The 22,592-nt window shown below is 35.1% G+C and overlaps 1 protein-coding gene across 3 annotated transcripts in view; it reads left to right on the top strand.

The window, feature by feature from the left end:
• The window catches only part of CTDSPL2 (CTD small phosphatase like 2), a 93,436-nt gene that overhangs the window by 32,412 nt on the left and 38,432 nt on the right, over positions 1–22,592 (top strand). For all 3 annotated transcript variants that reach the window (XM_037151992.2, XM_037151983.2, XM_037152000.2), the window contains exon 2: positions 1,340–1,549. In XM_037151992.2, coding sequence (XP_037007887.2) covers positions 1,364–1,549 — 186 coding nt within the window. In that variant the 5' untranslated portion in view covers positions 1,340–1,363. The remainder of the gene's footprint in view (positions 1–1,339; positions 1,550–22,592) is intronic.

Below are 22,592 nucleotides of genomic sequence, written 5' to 3'. Positions count from 1 at the left end.
TCGATGTTTCTCCCTCTTTCTCTCTCTCATTCTCCCTCCCATCCCCTTTCTCTCAAATAAATAAATAAATAAAATCTTTTAAAAAATTTTGTTTCAGATAGTTGCAAAATGAAAAAAAAAGTAACCAAAAAACATGACTAGTTCTAAAGATTATATACAATATTCAGGAAAATATAAGTGTTAATCATGGGATTTTGTTTTATTACTTTGACCCAAATTTTCTACTACTACATTTCTTTCCTATACTAAAGCATAATCATCCATGTAAGAGAATTCCCATCTCTTTATTTCTAGTTTAATCATTTTGTATTCTGTTTTACAGATTCTAATTCAGGATATATTCTTTTTTTAAAATTTATTTAATTGTTTAAGTACAGTTTTCTGTTTTTTACTCCCATCCTAGCCCACCCCCCACCCTCCAGTGCTCCCCACCTCCCTCCCATTTCTATCCCCCTTAGTTTAATTCAGGGTAGATTCTTAACTTCTAAGTCTTGGGACACTTTTGCCAGCTGTTAATTTTTCTCATCTATAGAATGGGAAAGTTCAAGTAGATTGCTTCATATTTTCTTTCTGATAGGAATTCAGTTTTTTAAGGTACCATTAAGTATGGTACGATTGAATCCTACAAAATAATTCAACTTCTTGTTATGCTTGTATGATTGTTGATTATTAGAATTGTGCCTGTGGAATATATTTATTGAATGAGGTTTTTTTAAAAAATGATTTTATTATTTTAGAGAGAGGGAAAGGTAGGGAGAAAGAGAGAGAGAAACATTGATTGACTGCCTCTTGCACACGCCCCAGGGGGGGACCAGGCCTGCAACCCAAGCATGTGCCAGGACCAGGAATCAAACTAGCATCATTTGGCTTTGCTGGAGGACACTCAGCCATTGAGCAATGCAGGGCTTGAGTGTGGATTTTTGTTCCCACTACAATTTGAGTTCTAGAGGGCAAAAACTTTCCCTATCTTATTTACTATTTACTAGGTAACTTTTTAGCCTGGTGCATTGAATGTGGTAAATGCTCAATAAATACTTGTTGAATGAATGGTTAAATGAATGATAGTGTTGGCATGGCTGGAGGCAGCATAGTGCTGTGGAAAAAGCATGCACACTTTGGTGTTCAATCATTGGGATATAATATTTCAGAAGCTGAGAAAATTATTTGGGATAATGTATAAAGTTGAAAGCACAATGCCTTTCACTTAAAAGTTAGTTTCTTATTTCAGTGCCTTAGATACCTAAACTTTTTTTTAACCAAGAGATTTTTATATTATGTAAACTGGAAAAATGTGTAAGCTAGATTAATTTGAACAACTCTTGTTGTTTTTATCTTATAGTTTTACATGTGGCACCCATAAAAGATGAGGCTGAGAACACGGAAGGCTTCTCAGCAATCAAATCAAATCCAAACACAGCGCACTGCCAGAGCAAAAAGGAAATATTCAGAGGTTGATGATAGCCTACCTTCAGGAGGAGAAAAACCACCTAAGAATGAAACTGGCTTGTTATCTTCAATTAAAAAATTCATTAAAGGAAGCACACCTAAGGTAATGGTTTTACATTGTACTTAAATTATTAAAGTTTCGGTGAGAAATCTAATATTGTTTGAACCCACTTTAAGGGAATAAGGTGTTATTTTACGAATACTAACATTTGGTATCTTGTTCATTAAAGTTTTTCCTACAAATTCATTTCATTGTAATGTCATTCAATTAATGACTGTTTAAGAAATCATTTAGTCTACCTAACTGATCCACTTAGCCTTCTGGGATTTTTCCCTTAGCATAATATTATGGGAAGTAAAAGAAATTTCTTGTAAAAGAAAGATTTTATTTATTTATTTTTACAGAGAGTGGAAGGGAGGGAGAAAGAGAGGGACAGAAACACTGATGTGTGAGAGATGCATTGATCAATTGCCTCACAGAGCCCCAACTGAGGACTCGGCCCATAGCCCAGGCATGTACCCTGACTGGGAATTGGTCTGGTGATCCTTTGGTTTGCAGGCTGGCACTCAATCCATTGAGCTACACCAGCCAGGGCTAAAAGAAATTTCTTTTACTTGAGTTGTTTTACTTCACTTTTTCTTCGTTCACATTTTTTTTTCACGTCAAAGGAAAGGTAAAATTTCTTATAAATATTGGGGTAGCCAAAAAGTCTGTATGGTTTTCTCCATAAAATTTTAAAACCCACATTTTTACCAATAATTTGATTGATTTGTACAATTTGAATATGTCAGCTATTTCCCTCATGATATACTGGTAGCATTGATTGTTCTCAAGAATGTTTTGATTTGATCACTGTCAATTTGAACTGGTCTACCTGACCAACCATAGAGCATCATCCAACAAGAAATCTCCAGCATAAAACTTTTCAAACCACTGTGGACACATTTGATGTCACAGAACCTTCTCCATACACTGTACAAATCTTTTTTGTTTTTCAATTGCGTTTTTACCACTCTTCATATTTTCTTTTGTTTTTTAAGATTTTATTTATTTATTTTTAGAGATGGGGTAGGGAGGGAGAAAGAGAGGAAGAGAAACATAGGTGTGCCAAACTGCAATGTTTTGGTTTGTTGGCTGGCTCTCAATCCACTGAGCCACACCAGCAAGGGCGTTTATTTTCTTCCGTGTTTAGTATTAAAATGGCTACACAAAAATTTACCAATTTTTTTAAATTGTGAAGTTTTTTATAAAGTACAAACTTATATAACAGCTGTCACAATACAGTCTAACAAAATTGTTTCAAAGGAAGTTAACTACAACTAATCATACTGGAGCCATCTTACAAAAAAACTAAATGAACTTTTTGGCCAACCCAATATAGTAATACATTGTCTAATTAGGGAGATGATTTACCTATATGCATTCTAACGTTTATGCAATGAAAATGTAGTATTTCATATTAAAGTATGGGTACTGACCAAGGGTCAGATGCTCCACATTCATACTCTGGTCTTACTTGAGTGATCTCAGGAAAGTAATTTATCCCTCTGAACCTCAGGAAGACAGCAAAATGGAACTAATACCAACAGTTTGTCTATCTCAGGATTATTTTCAGAGTAGGTGGCAAACTGGTGGGAAGCAGTTTGAGGAATTTTAATGCACTCTATAAATGGATGGTGCTATTAACATTCATTGTATGTAGATTGTATCACTGTTTACTGTTGTGTTCTTGGATTATTAAATACTACAAATTTTCATTATAATGTAAATATCACTTTGACAAGTAGAAAAATAAATCACTATTGCTACTTATTCACAGTGGTAGATTTTGTTGTTATGTAACTAATAAAGCCTATTAACTGTAAAGCATTGGCCAAGATTTAGAAGTACTGTATGTTTCTAGAGTTTTTCTTTGTATTGATAGTTTCGTCTTATTTTGTTTTTCTAATATAAGTAAAATTTTTTTGTTAATTTAAACAGAATGTTTTAAAAGTTTTCTTGAGTTGCCCTGGCCACTGGCTCCATTGGTTGGGTCCTACAAAGGGGTGGGGTTGCCCGTTTTATTCCAGGTCTGGTTGTGTTCCTGGTGCTGGCTTGGGTTGAGCCAGATGGTCAGGCCCTGTGCCAGAGGCAACTGGTTGATGTTTCTCTCTCCATTAATGTTTCTCTTCCTCTCTTTCTGCCTTCCCCTCTCTCTTAAAACAAAAGTTTCTTTGAGTTAATTTTTATAAACTTAGAAGTAATCTACAGCAGTTATATAAGAAATACCAAATTTCTTTCAGAAATATGAATCCCCCAATCTATAAATTCCTAATGGGTTGTCCTCAACTTTTGTTGATGGGAATGTTACTATTTGTCAGTCTGTTCTCTGACAAATAGAGAATAGTCAGTTTAGCAATTCTAAATCTTGTAAAGTTCTTCATCTTAGGAAAATATATCTACCCTTTACTTTTAAAAAAAGATTTTATTTATTTATTTTTAGAGGAGAAAGGGAGGGAGAAAGAGAGGGAGAGAAGCATCACTGTGGTTGCCTCTTATGTATCCCCTACTGGGGACCTGGCCTGCAGCCCAGGCATGTGCCCTGACTGGGAATTGAACCAGTGACCCTTTGCTTCACAGTCCGGTGCTCAATCCACTGAGCCACACCAGCCAGGGCTACCCTTTATTTTCTTATATGTTCTTTTCCTGCATGTGAAAGTGCAAACCCTCAATCACTATCTAGGCTGAATGTTTAATTTTCATTATATTACAGTTTATGATATATACCACTGTCTTGGTCACCCCTTTTTATTTTTTATAAAAGATAACAATCAGATGTGAAGATAGGGTTGTTTCCTGTGTCTCCTGACTTCTATTCATTTTTTACTTCCTTTGAATTTGGCATACTTCTACTGTATTAATATGGCATGATGTTATATCATATATTGTATTTTATTTTTTCCTCCTTCACTGGTTAGATTTTTGCCCTTATCAACTAAAACAGTTAAGATTTTTCTATAGAACTTGCCATCATTTCTTTTTTTCTTTCTTAACCAACATCTAAGATTTTAAATTAATGCCTACTTACTCAAATATGTTAACTAGTATAGGGCCATGAAAAACCTGTTTGCAAACTAGTATCTTACTCATTAATTAATGGTTTGGAGCAAAGTTTTTCCTGCAAATTCATTTAATTTTAATGTGATTCATCCCAGATTTCTTTATTATATTCTATAAGATTATTATAAAAATAGTATTTGAATGCCTTACTGAAATCAAGGTACACTTTTTTTTCTACTGGTCTACAAACCCTGTGTAGAAATAAATTAAAAGTTTAACTCGTCATGTATTAATCCTAATGAGCTTATAGTAGCTTCTGATTGTTATTTCTTTTTTCTCTACATTGTCATTATACTATCTCCTTGATAATATATTCTAAAATTTTTCTGAGTATCTAATTTTACTGAGTATGCAATGCTTACTCATGTTCAGTATCTTAAATACAATATCATTGTCCTTTTCAAAATTTGGGTGGGAGTTGACAGCTAATGTTTATATAGTGTCTGTTAGGTGCTTTATATTCAGTATCTCTTTAATCCTTGAACCATTTTTTGTTATTTTATAGACAAGAAAAACTGGTTTATTGAATTTTGGTAACATGTACAATGTCAATAATAACAACAACAATTATAATAAATATCTTGGCCAGGATAAAAATAACAATAAAGAACAAATAAAAATTGAGCAGTTACTGTGTGCTATGCACTATTCTCAGTACTGCAAGTGTAATGACTTCTTTAAGCCTTACAGATCATATAAAATAGGTGCTATCATCTGTATTATAGATGAGGAAACAGAGGCACAGGGAGGTTAAATAACTTGTGCAGGGTTACTTAGCTTTAAATGGCAACATTAGATTTAAAACCCAGGTACTGGCTTCAGAGCCTACATTATTTTTAAAATTTATTTTATTTTTAAAAATTGTTGTTCAAGTACAGTTTTCTGACTTTTGCTCCCATTGCAGTCCACGCCCCCAGCCCTCCCCACCTCCTTCCCATTTCCAACCCCCCCAGCCCCGTTTTTGTCCACATGTCCTTTATACTTGTTCCTACAAACCCTTCCCCTTTTCCCCTGAAAGTCCCTCCCCTCTCCCATCTGGTCACTGTCAGTCTGTTCTCTATTTCAGTGTTGTTGATATTTTGCTTGTTTGTTTTATTGATTAGGTTCCTGTTAAAGGTGAGATCATAAGGTATTTGTCTTTTTACTGCCTGTCTTATTTCGCTTAGCATAGTGCTTTCCAGTTCCATCCATGCTGCCACAAAGGGTAGGAGTTCCTTCTATCTTTCTGCTATATAGAATTCCATTGTGTATCTGTACCATAGTTTTCGGATCCATTCATTTACTGATGGGCACCTAAGTTGCTTCCAGCAGTTGGCTATTGTAAATTGTGCTGCTATGAACATTGTGGTGCATAGGTTCTTTTGAATAGGTGTTTCAGGGTTCTTAGGATATAATCCTAGCAGTGGAATTCCTGGGTCAAAAGGCTGATCCATTTTTAGTTTTCTGAGAAAATTCTATATTGTTTTCCATAGTGGTTGTACCAGTCTGCAATCCCACCAACAGTGCACTAGGGTTCTCTTCTCTCTGCATCCTCTCCAACACTTATTTGTTGCTTTGTTTATGATGGCCACTATGACTGGTATAAAGTGGTATCTCATTGTGGTTTTAATTTGCATCTCTCTGATAGCTAATGATACTGAGCATCTTTTCATGTGTCTCTGGACCCTTTGTATGTCCTCCTTGGAGGTGTCTATTCAAGTCCTTTGCCCATTTTTTAATTGGGTTGGTTGTCTTCTTAGAGTGGAGTTGTGTAAGTTCTTTATATATTTTGGAGATTAAACCATTGTCTGAGGTATCATTGGCAAATATGTTTTCCCACACAGTTGGTTCTCTTTTTATTTTAATAGTTTTCTTTAGCCATGCAGAAACTTTTTATTTTGATGAGGTCCCATTTGTTTATTCTTTCCTTTATGTCCCTTGCTCTAGGGGACATATCAGTAAAAATGTTGCTGCATGGAATATCTGAGATTTTCCTGCCAATGTTCTCCTCTAGGACTTCAATGGTATCATGACTTATTTTTAATTTTTTTACCCACCTTGAATTTATTTTGGTGTATGGTGTAAGTTGGTGCTTGAGTTTTATTTTTTTGTATGTAGCATTTGTTGAAGAGGGTATTTTTACTCCATTTTATGTTGCTGCCCCTTTGTTGAGTATTAGTTGACCGTAGAGACTTGGGTTTATTTCTGGGCTCTCTGTTCTGTTCCATTGGTCTGTGTGCCTATTTTTATGCCAGTACCAGGCTGTTTTGATTACAGTGGTCTTGTAATACAGTTTTGTATCAGGCATTGTGATCCCTCCTACTTTGGTCTTCTTTCTCAAAATTGCAGCTGCTATTCGGGGTCATTTATGGTTCCATATAAATTTTTGAAGTGTTTGTTCTATGTCTGTGAAATATGCCATTGGTATTTTACGAGGTATTTTATCGAATCTGTAAATTGCTTTGGGTAGTGTGGACATTTTGATGATGTTAATTATTCTGATCCATGAACATGCTATATGTTTCCATTTGTGTGTGTCTTCCTTGATTCCTTTCTTCAGTGTTGTCTAGTTTTCTGAGTATAGGTCTTTCACCTCCTTGGTTAGGTTTATTCCTAGGTATTTCATTTTTCTTTTTGCTATATCAAATGGGATTTTTTTCTTGATTTTTGCTTCTGCTGTTTCATTGTTGGTATACAAAAATGCCTTTGATTTCTGGATGTTGACTTTGTATCCCACTGTTTTGCCAAATTCATTTATGAGGTCAAGCAGTTTTTTTAGCAGAGTCTATAGGATTTTCCATGTACACTATCATGTCATCTGAAAACATCGACAGTTTTATTTCCTCATTTCCGATTTGGATGCCTTTTATTTTCTTTTCTTGTCTGATTGCTGTGGCTAAAACTTCCAATACTATGTTGCACAGAAGTGGTGAAAGTGGACAACCTTGTTGTCGTGTTCCTGATCTTAGTGGAAAAGCTTTTAGGTTTTTCCCATTCAGTATGATGTTGGCTGTAGATCTATCATATATGGCCTTTATTATGTTGAGGAATACTCACTCTATTCCCACTTTGCTGAGTGTTTTTATCATAAATGGGTGCTGTACCTTATCAAATGCTTTTTCTATATCTGTTGATACGATCATGTGATTTTTGTCTTTGCTTTTGTTTATGTTATATACTACATTTATTGATTTGCCAAGATTGTACCATCCTTGCATCCTTGGGATGAATCCCGCTTAGTCATAAACTATGATCTTTTTAAATTTATTGTTGGATGTGGTTTGCCAATATTTTGTTGAGGATTTTAGCGTCTATGTTCATCAGTGATATTGGCTTGAAGTTTTCTTTCTTTGTTGTGTCTTTATCTGGTTTTGCGATTAGGATGATGCTGCCTTCATAAAAAGAGTTTGGGAGTCTTCCAACATTTTTGATTTTTTGGAATAATCTGTGAAGAATAGGGGTTAGCTCTTCCTTAAATGCTTTGTAGAATTCTCCTGTGAAACCATGTGGTCTGGGGCTTTTGTGTGATGGGAGTGTTTTGATTACTGCTTCAGTTTCATCTGCTGTTATTGGTCTGTTCAGGCTTTCTGCTTCTTCTTCATTGAGTTTTGGAATATTATATTTTTCTAGAAATTTGTCCATTTCACCTAGGTTTTCAAATTTCTTGGCATATAGTTCTTCATAGTAATTTCTTACAATTCCTTCTGTTTCTGTGGTGTCAGTTGTAATCTTTCCTCTTTCATTTCTGATTGTATTGATTTGTGTCCTCTCTCTTCTTGATGAGACTTAATGCCTTGTCGATTTTGTTTATCTTTTCAGAAAACCAGCTCCTGGATTCATTGATCCTTACAATTGTGCTTTTAGTCTCTATGTCATTTAATTCTGCTCCAATCTTGGTTATTTCCTTCCTTCTGCTTGCTCTGGGCTGTCTTTATTGTTGTTCCTCAAGTTCTTGTAGGCATAGGGTTAGGTTGTTTGTTTGAAATGTTTCTATCTTTTTTAGATAGACCTGTATTGCTATGGACTTCTCTCTCAGGACTGCTTTTGCTGTGTCCCATAAGTTTTGGGTTATTATGAGTTCATTTTCATTTGTTTCCAGAAACTTTCTGATTTCTTCCCTAATTTCATTCTTGACTGATTCGTTGTTTAATAGCATGCCATTGAGTCTCCATGATTTTGGGTGTTTTGGGTTTTTTCCTTGGGGTTGGTTTCCAATTTCAGTCTCTTGTGGTCGGAGAAAATGCTCGGTGTGATTTCAATTTTCTTGAATTTGTTGAGGCTTGTTTTGTGTCTTATCATGTGGTCTGTCTTCGAAAATGTTCCACGTGCATTTGAAAAGAATGTGTATTTAGCTTCTTTGGGATGAAGGGCTCTATATAAATCAGTTAAGTCCATTTCATCTAGGGCTTTGTTCAGTTCCACAATATCTTTGTTGATATTTTGTTTGGAAGATCTGTCCATTTTTGACAGTGGGGTGTTAAAATCCCCTACTATAATTGTGTTGTTGTCAGTATCTTTCTTGAAGTCCTTTAAGATTTTCTTTTTTATATATATATTTTATTTATTTTATTTTTCGAGAGAGGGGAAGGGAAGGAGAAAGAGTGGGAGAGAAACGTCAATGTATGGTTGCCTCTCATGCATCCCCTGCCTGGAACTGGCTTGCAACCCAGGCATGTGCCCTGACTGGGAATTGAACTTCAATACTCTGGTTCGCAGGCCCGCACTCAATCCACTGAGCTATGCCAGCCAGGGCAAGATTTTCTTTATGTATTTGGGTGCTCCTATGTTGGGTGCATATGTATTTATAATGTTTATGTCTCTTTGGTAGATTCTTCCTTTGAGTATTATGAAGTGACCTTCTGGGTCTCTCTTTATGGCCCCTTTTATGAAGTATATTTTGTCTGATATGAGTATTGCTACCCTGTTTGGTTTTTCTTTTTTTCCTGTCTTTTTGCTTGGAAAATTTGTTTCCAGCCCTTCACTTTTAGTCTGTGTAGGTCTTTGGTCCTGAGGTGGGTCTCTTGTAGGCAGCATATGTGTGGGTCATGCTTTCCTATCCATTCAGCTGTTCTTTGTCTTTTGATTGGAGTATTTAATTCATTTACATTTAATGTTATCATTGATAGGTACTTTATTCGTTGTCATTTTCATGCCTGTGTTCCTCTCCTCTTTTCCCTCCTTTCCTTAAAGTAGTCCCTTTAACATCTCTTGCAGTGCTGGTTTGATGGAGGCGTCTTCTTTTAGACTTCTTTTGTCTGGGAAGCTTCTTATTTGTCCTCTATTTTGATTGAGAGTCTTGCTGGGTAAATTAGCGTTGGTTGCAGGACTCTGGTTCTCATTACTTGGAATATTTCTTGCTGTTCGTTCTCTTCTGACTTGGAGCGTTTCCATTGAGAAGTCAGCTGGTAACCTTATCGGGGCTCCCTTGTATGTTACTTCCTGTTTCTCCCTTGCTGCCTTTAAGATTCTTTCTTTGTCTTGGAATTTTGCCATTTTATTTATGATGTGTCTTGAAGTGGGCCAGTTTGCGTTCCTCTTTATTGGGACTCTCTGTGTCTCCTGCATTTGTGAGAATTTTTCTCTCATCAAGTTAGGGAAGTTTTCTATCATTTTCAAACAGGTTTTTTATCTCTTGCTCTTCTTCTCCTTCTGGTATACCTGTTATCGGATATTGTTACATTTCATATTTTCCTGCATTTCTCTTAATCTCTCTTCATTCTTTCTGAGCCTCTTTTTTTTTTTTCTTGCTCTTTTTGGGTGTTTTATTTTTCTACTTTGTCCTCCAACTCACTGATCCTATCTTCTGCTTCATCGATCCTGCTTTTGATTTCTTCTACTGTGTTCTTCAGTTCAGAAATTGTGTTCTTCATTTCCTCTTGGCCTTTGTTGATAGTGTCTATTTCCTTTTTCATGTTGATATAGTTTGCAGTGAGTTCATTGTGGTTTTCCTGTGGTTTCTGGTAATTCACTGTGAGCTCATTGAGCTTCCTGGTAAGTATTGCGTTGAACTCAGTATCTGAGGTGTCTTTATTTCATCTAGCATTCTTTCCGAGGCTTCCTGCTTTCCTTTCATTTGGGGATTGTTTCTTTGTCTTCCCATTGTTTGTGAGCCTCTTTTTGTTAGCCTCAGCTTCTTAAATATATGTGTTCTGACTTCCTAGGTTTATGGTGTGAACTTCTGTGGTAGAATACCTGTGAAATTCAGTGGTGTAGACTCCTTGATCTCCCAAGCTCACTGGTCTTGGGCTGTCGTTTAAGTTGGCTCTGTGTTTGTCTTTGGGTTTTGATTGTTGTTGGGTCTTTCTTTGGTGGGTCCTTCTCACCAGCTGGTTAACTGAGGGTCAGTCTGTTTACCACCTCTTGTATTTTGTTTTGCTGGTGTGGGTAGGTTGTGTTGAAGTTGTTTCTTCCGTGTGTACAAGGTTTTGAGGATTCTCTCTTTCTCTTGTTCAGTTGTTTGTACTGGGTTGTATTTCCAGGTAAGTCCTGGGTTGAGGTTAGTGTGGCTTCCACTCCCTCTTTCACCTTCTGTTGTTATCTGTTGGTGATTCCTTTGTTGTTGGGTTTCCTCTTTCAGCGGATATCCTGGTTATTCATTTGATTTCCTTGGACCCTTGATATTAGGGACGGATGTACCCTCCCAAATTTTATTTCCTCAAAAGGATACGCAGTGTTCGTTTGTGTAAGCTCAGTCTTTAAATCGTGATGGTTTTTGCCAAAGCCCAACTTCTTTCCACCAAAGCCTGTACTTTTAACCCCTATACACTACTGCCTGTCCAATAAGTGACAACGCTGAGATTTAAACCCAGGTACATTTGACTCTGATATCTGTGCTCTTTCTCCTATACCATTCTGTCCCAAAATAGCTAGATACTGTTTTTATAGCATTATCTATCTTGTGTAGGAATTGAAAATTATTCTTGAGGAAAGTAAATGAGAGTTGAGTCTTCCTATGCCGCCCACTTTATCATTTATTTACATTCTGTCATCAGCTCAAAGATTGAGGGTTATTCTTTTTATAGGAAGTATATTTTACATATATCATTATCCTCTGTCTTTAGTCTTTCTGACAGCGTGATAGGCTACTCTCTCAGTTCCGCAAGTGTCATTTTCAAAACTGAGTTAGAGAACTCCCTCTGCTGCCACTTTTATTTCTTTGGTACCTTTCCTTTTTTTTCTTCTTTTGGACTTTTGAAGTTATATGATTAGAATTGAACTTTTAGTCAAGTTTTCTCATTTGAGCTGATCTCCTTCAGAGACCTCTGATATTGCTTTCATGCCTGTTTCATGAGTCTGTTGCTTTGAAACTTGTTTTCCTTATATCAGCCTGTTGTTTTACTTTTTTATTATTATGATTTCTAGGACCAATGGCTACTGGTGTTCTTGACATTTTACTATAACCAACCCATTTTTATATTGCTAGCAAGTTTTAATCTGTGTTCTAGTCTTAACCTTGCATAAATTAGCCATGAAGATTATTTATGTAATTTAAACATTGGTTGTTCATTTATGAATATAAAGGGTGTGTTTTAGTTTGCTAGGGCTGCCACAACAAAATAGTGCAAACTTAGTGGCTTAAATAATAGGAATTTATTTTTTCACAGTTCTGGAAGCTAGAAGTTCAAAGACCAAGATGTCAGCAAGTTGGTTTCTTCTGAGGCCTCTTTATTTGCAGAAGTGGCTACCTTCCTGTTGTGTCCTCACATGGTTGCTCCTTGCTCTGTGTGTTGTCTGTGTCTTAATCTCCTCTTCCATACGGACACCAGTCATATTTGGATTAGGGTCTACCCCAATGACCCTATTTTAACTTTTATGCCTCTCTCAAGGCCCTGTCTTCAAATACAGTTACATTCGGAGGTTCTGGGGTTAGGGCTTCAACAAATGAATTTGGGGAGACCACAATTCAGCCCCTATGGGGGTGAATGAAATCTCTGGTCTTTTTCAAATAGACATTTTATGATTCAGATACTTAACCACTTCTCAGATTTCAGATTTATGAAATTGTCAGCAACTGCATTCAGGAATTTTCACATGCAGCCTTTTTGCTTTTAGTATAAGATTTCTGATACATATTTGAAGTGAAGGCCTCACAACTAAAATATATTTGCTTTATACCAGGAATCTCTCTACACTTTTCTAAATAGGTGGTTTCTAGAATTTCTCATAATAAAATGATTTTTCCTCTGCTCTTCACTAAATACTGTTATGCTCTTGTAATTGAGGATTATCAATTTCCACGTGGTTATAATTATAAAGAAATAGTGAAATCCTTTCCTGTTATACTAAATTGGTGTCTTTAGGTCTTTTAATTATGACCCATGGAAATACATCTTATAATAAGGCATATATATGACAAAACTCACCCTTAATATATTTGATATGCTCTGATTTTTCTTCTCTTCTGTTGTCTCTTATTCTGATTTTAAGACTTTGAATTGATTTTATAATCTACTGATGAGTTGCATTCTTTCATATGAAAAACACGATTAGATGAAAACTATTTAACCTTTGAATTACCAAGCTTCATAGTTTATTTGGAAATTTTCATCTTGTCAGTTACATCCCACTTTCTAGATGTGTTTTTTAACAAGTACATTAAGAATTAAGTTATTTGTAGCCCTGCCTGGTGTAGCTCAGTGGATTGAGCATCAAAAGATCATGGTTCGATTCCCTGTCAGGGCACATGCCTAGGTTGCAGGCCAATTCCCAGCAGGGGCCAGTTCCCAGCAGGGGGTGCACCAAAGCAACCATACATTGATATTTCTCTCCTTCTCTCCTTCCCTTTCCTTCTAAAGATAAATAAATAAAATAAAATAAAAAGAATTAAGTTATTTATTATGGAATAAAAAAATTAGAAGCTCAGACTGGCTGATTGAACTCAGCGAAGGAAAAGGTAATTTGTTGTAATTCATTCAAATTTTCTCTTGCCTTTTTTTTCCTTCCTCCCTCTATTTACATATACACATATGTACATACATACAAAAAAGCCCTACATGTATTTATATATTTCCTTCTTCTGGCTTCTGAACTATGTGTACTTAGCACCCAGATCTTAGTTTCTAAATACTGTCTTTCACTAAAAGGAACTGGAGCTCTGTGAAGAAATGTCTCCGACATACGGCTTGAGTAGTAACAGATTATAACCTCTAGAATGAAATAACCCATGAGACCATAATAAATATATGAATGAAAGAAGGAATGAATAAGAGAGAAAGAAAAGCTCTTCTCTCTCTTCTACCCCACCCTGCTGTGGTTATCCAGTTAGTCACATAGACTTTCCTTTCCACGTTAAATTAATTGATATCCGGCTTTAAGTCAAAAGCTATATATGTTTGGAGCGGTTTTTGAAATGTATTCTGTTTCATTGATCTATATTTCTATCTTTATACCATACTACACTGTCTTTATTTGTTTGGCTTTTATAGTGAGTCTTGAAGTGAGATGGTGTAAGTCCTCCAACTTTGTTCTTTTTCAAGTTTGTTTTATAATTTTAGATTCTTTATACTTGCATGTAAATTTTAGAATTAGCTTGTTTTCTCAAAATCTACTGAAATTATAATAGAAATCATATTGAATATGTAGATAATTTAGTTAGAATGGACATCTTAACAATATTGAGACTGCCAGTTCATGATCATGACATATCTCTTCATTAACAATAGATGTTCTTAATTTCTCCCAGTAATGTAGAGGTTTTATACAACTTTCACTAGTTTTATTCCTAGATATTTGATGTTTTCTGATGGTATGTTAAACGGCATACATTTACTATGTTTTGCCATTTATAATATACACATTTTTGGCCAATTTTTTGAGGGAAAAATAAGGATGCACATTATACATGGATAATACCTGGAATACCTAGTATCTGTTACTGTGTTTTATAATTATTTGTTACATAAAATTTCTTGTACCATAATGTGTTAAAAAAGATATGGTAAAATTGCTTTATGAAGAAAAAACAAGTATTTAAATATAAAAAAATAAAAATTTGACTTAAAAAATTAAAAGACTTTTTTCCTCGAAAGCTTGGGCCAGAAACACAGGTGCGCACTATATATGGGAGCATATATTATGCACAGGAAAATATGGCAAATTTTTTTACTCTGTTTGTTGCTAATACACATAAATATAATTTTTCCAAATTGACCAGCTACTATGTGAAATTGCTAAATTCACTTAATAGCTCTACTCTTTTTAAGACTTAATAGGTTTTTATACATGCATAATCATATGTACCAGATAAGGACAGTTTTATGCTTTTCTGATCTCTAGGCCTTTTATTTTTCTTCACTCATTTTGATTAAGACCTTTAGTACAATGTTAAGTAGAGTTAGTGAGAGCAAATACCATGTCTGTTGCTGATATTAGGGGAAAAGAGTTTGTTTACCATTAAGTATGAAGTTAACTAAATGGTTTTCGTAGTTATCTTTTATTAGTTTGTGGAACTTTCCTTCTATTTTTAGTTTGTTGAAAGTTTCCATCATGTTGTTGAGTTTTGACGAAGACTTTTCTGCATCTATTGAGATGTTCTTCAGATTTTCCTTTTTTATTCTTTTAATGTGGAGTAGTACATACATTATTTTGAATGGAAAACCAAACTTTCAAGTATTTTTGGATTTGATTGTTGTGTTTTGCTTTGTTTTGTTTTAAGGATTTTTATGTCTTTATTCATGAGGATTTTAGTCTGTAGTTGTCTTGGTTTGTCCTATTTTCAGATTTTGGGATCAGATTTATGTTGTCCCCTCTGCCTGTATTGGTTTAGTGTTATTTCATCTTTAAATAATTAGTAGAATTCACTGGTGATTCTGGAGTGGGATTTTTGAAATGTTACCAGAAGTTTCTTTGCAGGATAGCTTTTATTATCAATTTGATTTCTTTAATATATATGGGATTGCTTAGCTCTTATTTTTTTGTTTCAGTTTCGGTCATACTATGTGTTTTTTAAGGAAATTTGTCCATTCATTTGTTGTTATTTTGTGTAAAGATTTTATAGTATTTCTGTATTAATCTAATAATGCCCATAGGATCTGTAATGATTCTCTTTTCATTCCTGATGTGGATAATTTATGATTTATCTTTGTTTGATCTGTCTTGCTAGAGCTTTATCAATTTCACTCTTTCAAAGAACCAACATCTGTCTTTGCTCATTTTGTTTTCTATTTAATTGATTTCTGCATATTATTATTATTTTTTTAACTCCACTGGAGGAATTTATTTTTTTTAAATTGATTATGCTGTTACAATTGTTCTATTCCCCCCTTCATTCCCCTCCACCCTACCCCCCCATCCCCACCATTACCCCCCCTTTAGTTTATGACCATGTGTCTCAAGTCCTTTAGATTCTATATTTCCCATGCTATTCTTGCCCCCCATCTATTTTCTTTCTACTGTCTATGCTACTTATTTTCTGTACCTTCTCCCCCTATCTCCTCCTCCCACTCCCTTGTTGCTAACCCTCCTTGAGATCTTCATTTCTATGTTTCCACTCCTGATCTAGCTGTCCTTTTAGTTTGCTTTCATTTTAGGTGTGGTTGTTACTAACTGTGAGTTTGTTGTCCTTTCACTGTTCATGTTTCTTTAACTTCTTTTTCTTAGATAAGTCCCTTTAACATTTCATATAATAAGGGCTTGGTGATGATGAACTCCTTGAATTTGATCTTATCTGAGAAGTACCTTATCTGTCCTTCCATTCTAAATGAAAGTTTTGCTGGATAAAGCAATCTTGGTTGTAGGTCTTTGGATTTCATGACTTGGAATACCTCTTTCCAGCCCCTTCTTGCCTGTAAGGTCTCTTTTGAGAAATCTGCTGACAGTCTGATGGGGACTCCTTTGTAGGTGACTGTCCCCTTAGCTCTTGCTGCTTCTAGGATTCTCTCCTTCATTTTAATTTTGGCTAATGTAATTATGATGTGCCTTGGTGTGTTCCTTCTTGGGTCCAACTTCTTTGGGACTCTCTGAGCTTCCTGGATTTCCTGGAAGTCTATTTCCTTTGCCAAATTGGGGAAATTGTCCTTTATTATTTGTTCAAATAAGTTTTCCACTGCTGGCTGTGCCTTTCCCCTTTCTGGTACCCCTATAATTCAGATATTGGAGCGTTTAAAGATGTCCTGGAGGTTCCTAAGACTCTCCTCATTTCTTTGAATTCTTGCTTCCTGACTCTTTTCTGTTTGGCCATCATTTGCTTTCTTCTGGTCCACTCCATTGATTTGAGTCCCAGTTTCCTTTTCATCGCTATTGGTTTCCCGTGCAGTTCCATTCATTTCAATTAGTTTCGCCTTCATATGTATATCTAATTTGTGGCTATAATCAACCAGTTCTGTGAGGATCCTGATGACCAGTGTTTTAATCTGTGCGTCTGAGAGTTTTGCTATTTCTTCATCGCTTAGGTCTATGGGCTCAGGGATTTTGAGAATTTGTGACATTTTTGGTCTGTTCTGGCCCTTTAAGTGTGAGAAGCGGCGCCTTGGACTCCCCAGTTGCTGGGTTGTGACGCTGTATGTGGGGGCGTGGTCAGAGTGGGGAAATGGCGGCGCCCTCTATTGCCGCTTGCCACAGGGACGCCGGCCCCAGTCGAACCGCCCACTCCCTCGCCTGTCGGCTCGCTCGCGCACAAATAGGCGACCCCAGTCAACACGCAGCACTGCATCCCCACTGTGTCCTCCGCGGTCGCTTGCCTGGTCACTCGCCTGGTCACTCGCTGGGTCGCTCACTAGGTCCAACCCTGTGCCTGGATTCCGCGTCTGGATTCCGCGCCTGAGCCCGTCTGACTGAGTCCTCCTGTGCAATCCCGCTCCACCAGCCACTGGTTTCGCCCCTTACCGGTCAGGCTGCAGAATTTGTTGTTAACGGACTTCCGAAAAGTTCAATTTTCCGTGTTCTTGCTGTGTTTTGTGTTGCTAATATTTAGTTGTCCCTAAACTTGGTTGTGTGAGAAGGCACGGCACAATCCACCTATACCTCCATCTTGGCGGAAGTCCTGATTTCTGCATATTATTTTTAATGTTTTCTTCTCTGGTTTACTTTTACTTTAGCTCAGATCATGGATCAGTTAACTTTTTCTGTAAATATTTCAGATAAGAAATACAGGAGTGGGCAAAAGTAGGTTTGCAGATGTTCATGTGGAAAATAATATAATTAATAATAATACAAGAATCAACTTGTGTGTTTTATGTATTCACAGGTGTAGACATAGTTTTGTCCACCCTGTATTTTAGGCTTTGCAGACTGTATTGTTTCTATTGCAGCTACAATGCAATTCTTCCATTGTAGAAGATATATAAATAAGTGAACATGATATGGGCCACTGATGTATGAATTTCACATAATTTTCTTGTGTCATGAAATACTGTTCTTTAAGTTTCTTCCACCCCCTGCAGCCAAGCATTCAAAAATATAAAAGCCATTCTTAGCTTGCTGGCCATGTATAAACTGTTAGCATGCTGGACTTGGCTTTTGGATTATAGTTTGCCAGCCCCTTGCCTAGGTCATTAAAAATACACTTATTTTTTTCTAGTGTAAGCATTTAAAGTCATGAATTTCAAAGCACTGCTGTACCACAGTTTAATTATATTTTTATTACCTTATTATCTTTATGGTTTATTCTTTGACTCATGGATTATTAAAACACGTTTGTGTTTTAATTTTCCAAATATTTCACCATTTCTTAGATATCTCTAATTGTTAATTTCTAATTTAATATCATTGTGATTGAGGAATATACTCTTTATGATTTTATTTCTTTGGGTGTTTTTTTTTGGTACTTAACATACCTGTGTTGGTGAATGTCTTGTGTATCTAAAAAACTATGTGTGTTTTGGAATTGTTAAGTGTAGTGTTCTCTAAAGTATCACTTAGATCAGGTTGGTTGATAATAATCCAGTATCTCAATTTTAAAATCATTTCATTTTTTAAGTGAGGGATATTAAAATCTCCCAACAGTTCTGAATTTGTCTGCTTTGCCTTTCAGTTCTGTCAGTTTTTGTTTCATTTAGTTTGAACCTCTGTTGTTAGGTCCATACTCTTTATGGATTGTTGCGTGTAAATTGTTAACTCTATGAAATGTCTCATTATCTCTAGTGATAACACTTGCCTTGAGTTTTACTTTTCCTAATACTGTTATAGCCACACAGCTTTCTTGCTGAGCATTTGTATGATATACTTTTTCTACCCTGTATATAAGTATACTCTGTGTTTATGTTTAAATTATCACATTTAGTCTATTTACATTTAATATGGCTGCATTCAAAGGCTCCCATTTTGCTGTATACTCTGTTTTTATCCCATTTGTTATTTGTTTCTCTTACCCCTCTTTTGGTAAACTTATTGTCTTTTAGGATTCCATTTTATATCCTATATTGACTTTTCAGAAATTAACTTTATTGAGGTGTAATTCGGTACAATAAAACACTCATTTAAAGTATTATGTTTTCATGACTTTTAATGGATTTATATACCCAAGACCAAAAAGCACCCTTGCAATCTTGGCAGATAGTTTCATAGCATCACCTTAAACTACCATTGATCTGCTTTCTATCATTATAGATCACATTAATCTTTTCTAGAGTTTCATATAATTGTAATGATACAGTGTCTTAGTTCCTTCACTCAGCATAGTTTGGGGGTTCATTTTTGTTACTGCGTGTATATCTGTAACTTAACCCCCCCCCGGCCTGTAGTAGTCTGTTGTATAACACATGGCATGATTTCTTTATCCATTTGAATTGTTTCTGGTTTTGGGTTATTGTGAATAAAGTACTTATGAATATTTGTATTTGAATCCATGTATGGTCATATATTGAAGTTAAAGTTCAGTAAATAAAATTGCTATCCCTAGATTATATATGATATTTTTTTTGTGTGTGTGGTAGCTTTATTGAGATATTCACAGATCATAAAACTCACAATGCACCTTTATACTTAAGGTATAAATTCAGTAGCTTTTAATATAGGCACAGAGTTGTGCAACCATTAGCACAATCAATTTTAGGCCATTTATATCATCCCCCAAAGAAACTCTGTACCCTTTCGCTATTACCTGTCAACTTCTCTTTCTTGCCTAGGCCTGAGCAACTCCTAATCTACTTTCTGTCTGAGTACATGGCCTGTGCTAGACATTTCATATAAATGGAATCATACAGTATATAGTCTTCTATGTCTGGCTTCTTTCACTTAGGATAATATTTTCAGAGTGCATCCATGTTGTACCATGTTTCAGTACATCATTTTTTACATTGCCAAATAATATTTTATATTATTTCATTATTATATGGTTATACCACATTTTGATTATTATTTCATCAGCTAGTGTGTATTTGGGTTGTTTCCACATTTTGGCTATCACAAAAAATGACTGCTGTGAACATTCACATGTAAGTTTCTCTGTCGCATCAGAGTTTCTCTCCTCTCCCTCCCTTTCCCTCTTTCTAAAAATAAATAAATAATAGCTATTGGGGGCGGCACTTTAACTTAAGAAACTGCCAGGCTATTTTCCAGCTATTTGTGCCATTTTTACATTGTATCTAACAACATCTGATAGTTCCACTTTCCTACATCTTCACCAATGTTTGCTATTGTCAGTCTTTTTAACTTTGGCCTTTCTGCAGGGGTGGGGTGGTATTTCACTGTGTTTTTATTGTGCATTTCCCTGGTGATTAATGATTTTGAGTATTTTTTTTATGTGCCTATTTGCCATTTCTGGATCTTCTTATATGAACTCTTTGTTCAAATTTTTTTCTCCGTTTTGGGGGATGACTTTTTAACTTGTGCTTTCATTAGTAGTGCTTCTTGAGCAAGTGGTTCTTAACGTTTTTGATCTTAGGATCCTTTCTTTCTCACAGGTATTGGAAACCCTAAAGAACATTCATTTATGTAGGTTATATGTCAGTATATCATTAGATATTGAAACTGAAGAATTTTGAAAATATTCATAATTACAATTATATATCTACTGCATGTTAATACAAATAAAATTTTAACTATTTTCTAAAAACAGAGGAAATTTATGGGAAGCAGGACATTATTTACAGTTTTGCAAATCTCTTTAATCATGGCTTCATAGAAGATAGTTTATCATTGGACCATATAAAGAAAACCACACATGTATTGAGAAAAGGGAAGAGTATTCTAATGTCCTTGTTAGGTAATTGCAAATACTCCATTGATACTGTTTTAAAATTTGACAACTGGTGTACTGTCTTAGGTTCTTGTTCCAAGATTGAATTTGAAAACAATGCAATGATCTTTTTGTTGGTCTGTCTTACACTTGAAATGGATCTTTTACCTATGTATGCCTTGTAACATCATGCACTGGTTATTTGGAAAATATTGGTTCACTGAATTATGCAGATTTTCCACATGTGTGTCCACATTGACATACTTTATTATTCAATATTTAAAAATCACATTTCTGAATATCTCCACTCAATGAAAACAGTCTTTAAGCATTGGTAAGCTGTTAAGTTCATGGTGCTGAGTTTAGGTTTTCTAAAATTCTAGTTTTTGCTTGAAAGCTCAAATTATAGTATTGACAACAAAAAGTGTCAGGTTTTCTTGAAGCGAGGGGCTTGCTTTGTTCACTTTTCAGAAAATACCTCAAGTAAAAATAGTTTTCCATCAGAAAAGATAATCTGTTCAGGTTATAACTCAGTTATTCAAATGCTTTTTCTCAAGGCAGTTGTAGAAGCACAAATTTGCAGCAGAAGTACATTATGTATACTTCCAATCTCATACAGAATGTTAACACATATTTAAGGGTTGAGATTTAATTAATTTTACAGCCTCTTCAAGGACAGTCTTAAGTAAAACCATCTCTTTTTTTTCACCCCTGCAAGTGCATGGCAATGAAAAGTACAATGACTATTGGGTGTCAGTACTTTGGTTTGTGCTTAGGTGGTAGTAGTCATATCCATCATTGCTTTTGAAGTTAGTACAAATGTCAGCACAAGATATTTCAGGGTAAACTGAGATATAAAAAAATTATTCACTACTTGTGTTTGCTACCATGCATTAACAGTAAAGAAGACCTTTGATAATTTGATTTTTGATGATTAGTGGATGATAGTACCAGATAAGTATACTCAAAACAGAAAGTCCAGCCACATCTGTTAAGCCATAAGTACAATTCTGCAGCCCAGATATTAACTCCTTTTTTGTATTTGCAGATAAGTCTTTAATTCATTGAGTAACTTTATCCTTGGCAGATGGAAATGCTTGTTTTCTTTTATTCACTTTTTATTCAGTTGGCTTTAAGCACCCCTATGCAAGAGTTTCTAAGTCTCTCAGATATTATGTACACTTTTCAACTGATGCACTATAACTTTTAAAAATACTTTATTGGTATTTTTATTTTTAATTCGGAAAGCTGTAATAATTTTTGGCTTTTAAAGAAATCAACATGTATATTTAACATATTAAATTCCTTGTTTTAAAAATGCTGAACAATTTCAAAAAAAATAAATAAAAATGTTGAACAATTTCAAATGACAGTGCAATTGAATTGGCACCATAATTCAATTTAAATATGTTGTGTCTTAAAACATAAGACACAATAAGACAGCATAATATCTATGGCTAAAAGGAAAATGGGTTCATCATATTTTCATTTGTAATATATAATTTCATCCAGTTTCTCTGAAGTAGATTTTCCTCCTTTTGTAAGAGAATACCAATACATCATGGTCTTCTTTCCATCAGTGTAGCAGTGGGTTGAACTCACACATCATTTAATCTCCCTTTTAAAATTCAATGACCTATTTTTAATTACAAAGTTTAAATTTTATTTTAAAATATTACTAAATTCTAAAATAATTGTTTTACATTAAAAAGCTTTAAACCAAATTTAATATTGCAGAGCAAAACAGTACTCTTAACTGTGTTTCTACATATATTGAAAAATGTACTCTTCTTGTCTTTGCACATATATAGGAAAACTGAGACTTCAAAATAATAATTTTCCAGATCATAAAAAGGCTATAGAGATTATAGCAAGTATAGCTATTGAAGATAACTAGTAAGAGCACAGTAGGAGTAATGAACTTACACATTTGCCTAAGTAGTGTTCAGTCCT

The sequence above is a fragment of the Artibeus jamaicensis genome, unplaced genomic scaffold, assembly GCF_021234435.1.
Source record: "Artibeus jamaicensis isolate MK-2021 breed Jamaican fruit bat unplaced genomic scaffold, CSHL_Jam_final contig_3201, whole genome shotgun sequence".
Lineage (NCBI taxonomy): Eukaryota > Metazoa > Chordata > Mammalia > Chiroptera > Phyllostomidae > Artibeus > Artibeus jamaicensis.
Note: the sequence above shows the minus strand (reverse complement) of the source record. Positions and strands in the feature narration are given on the sequence as shown.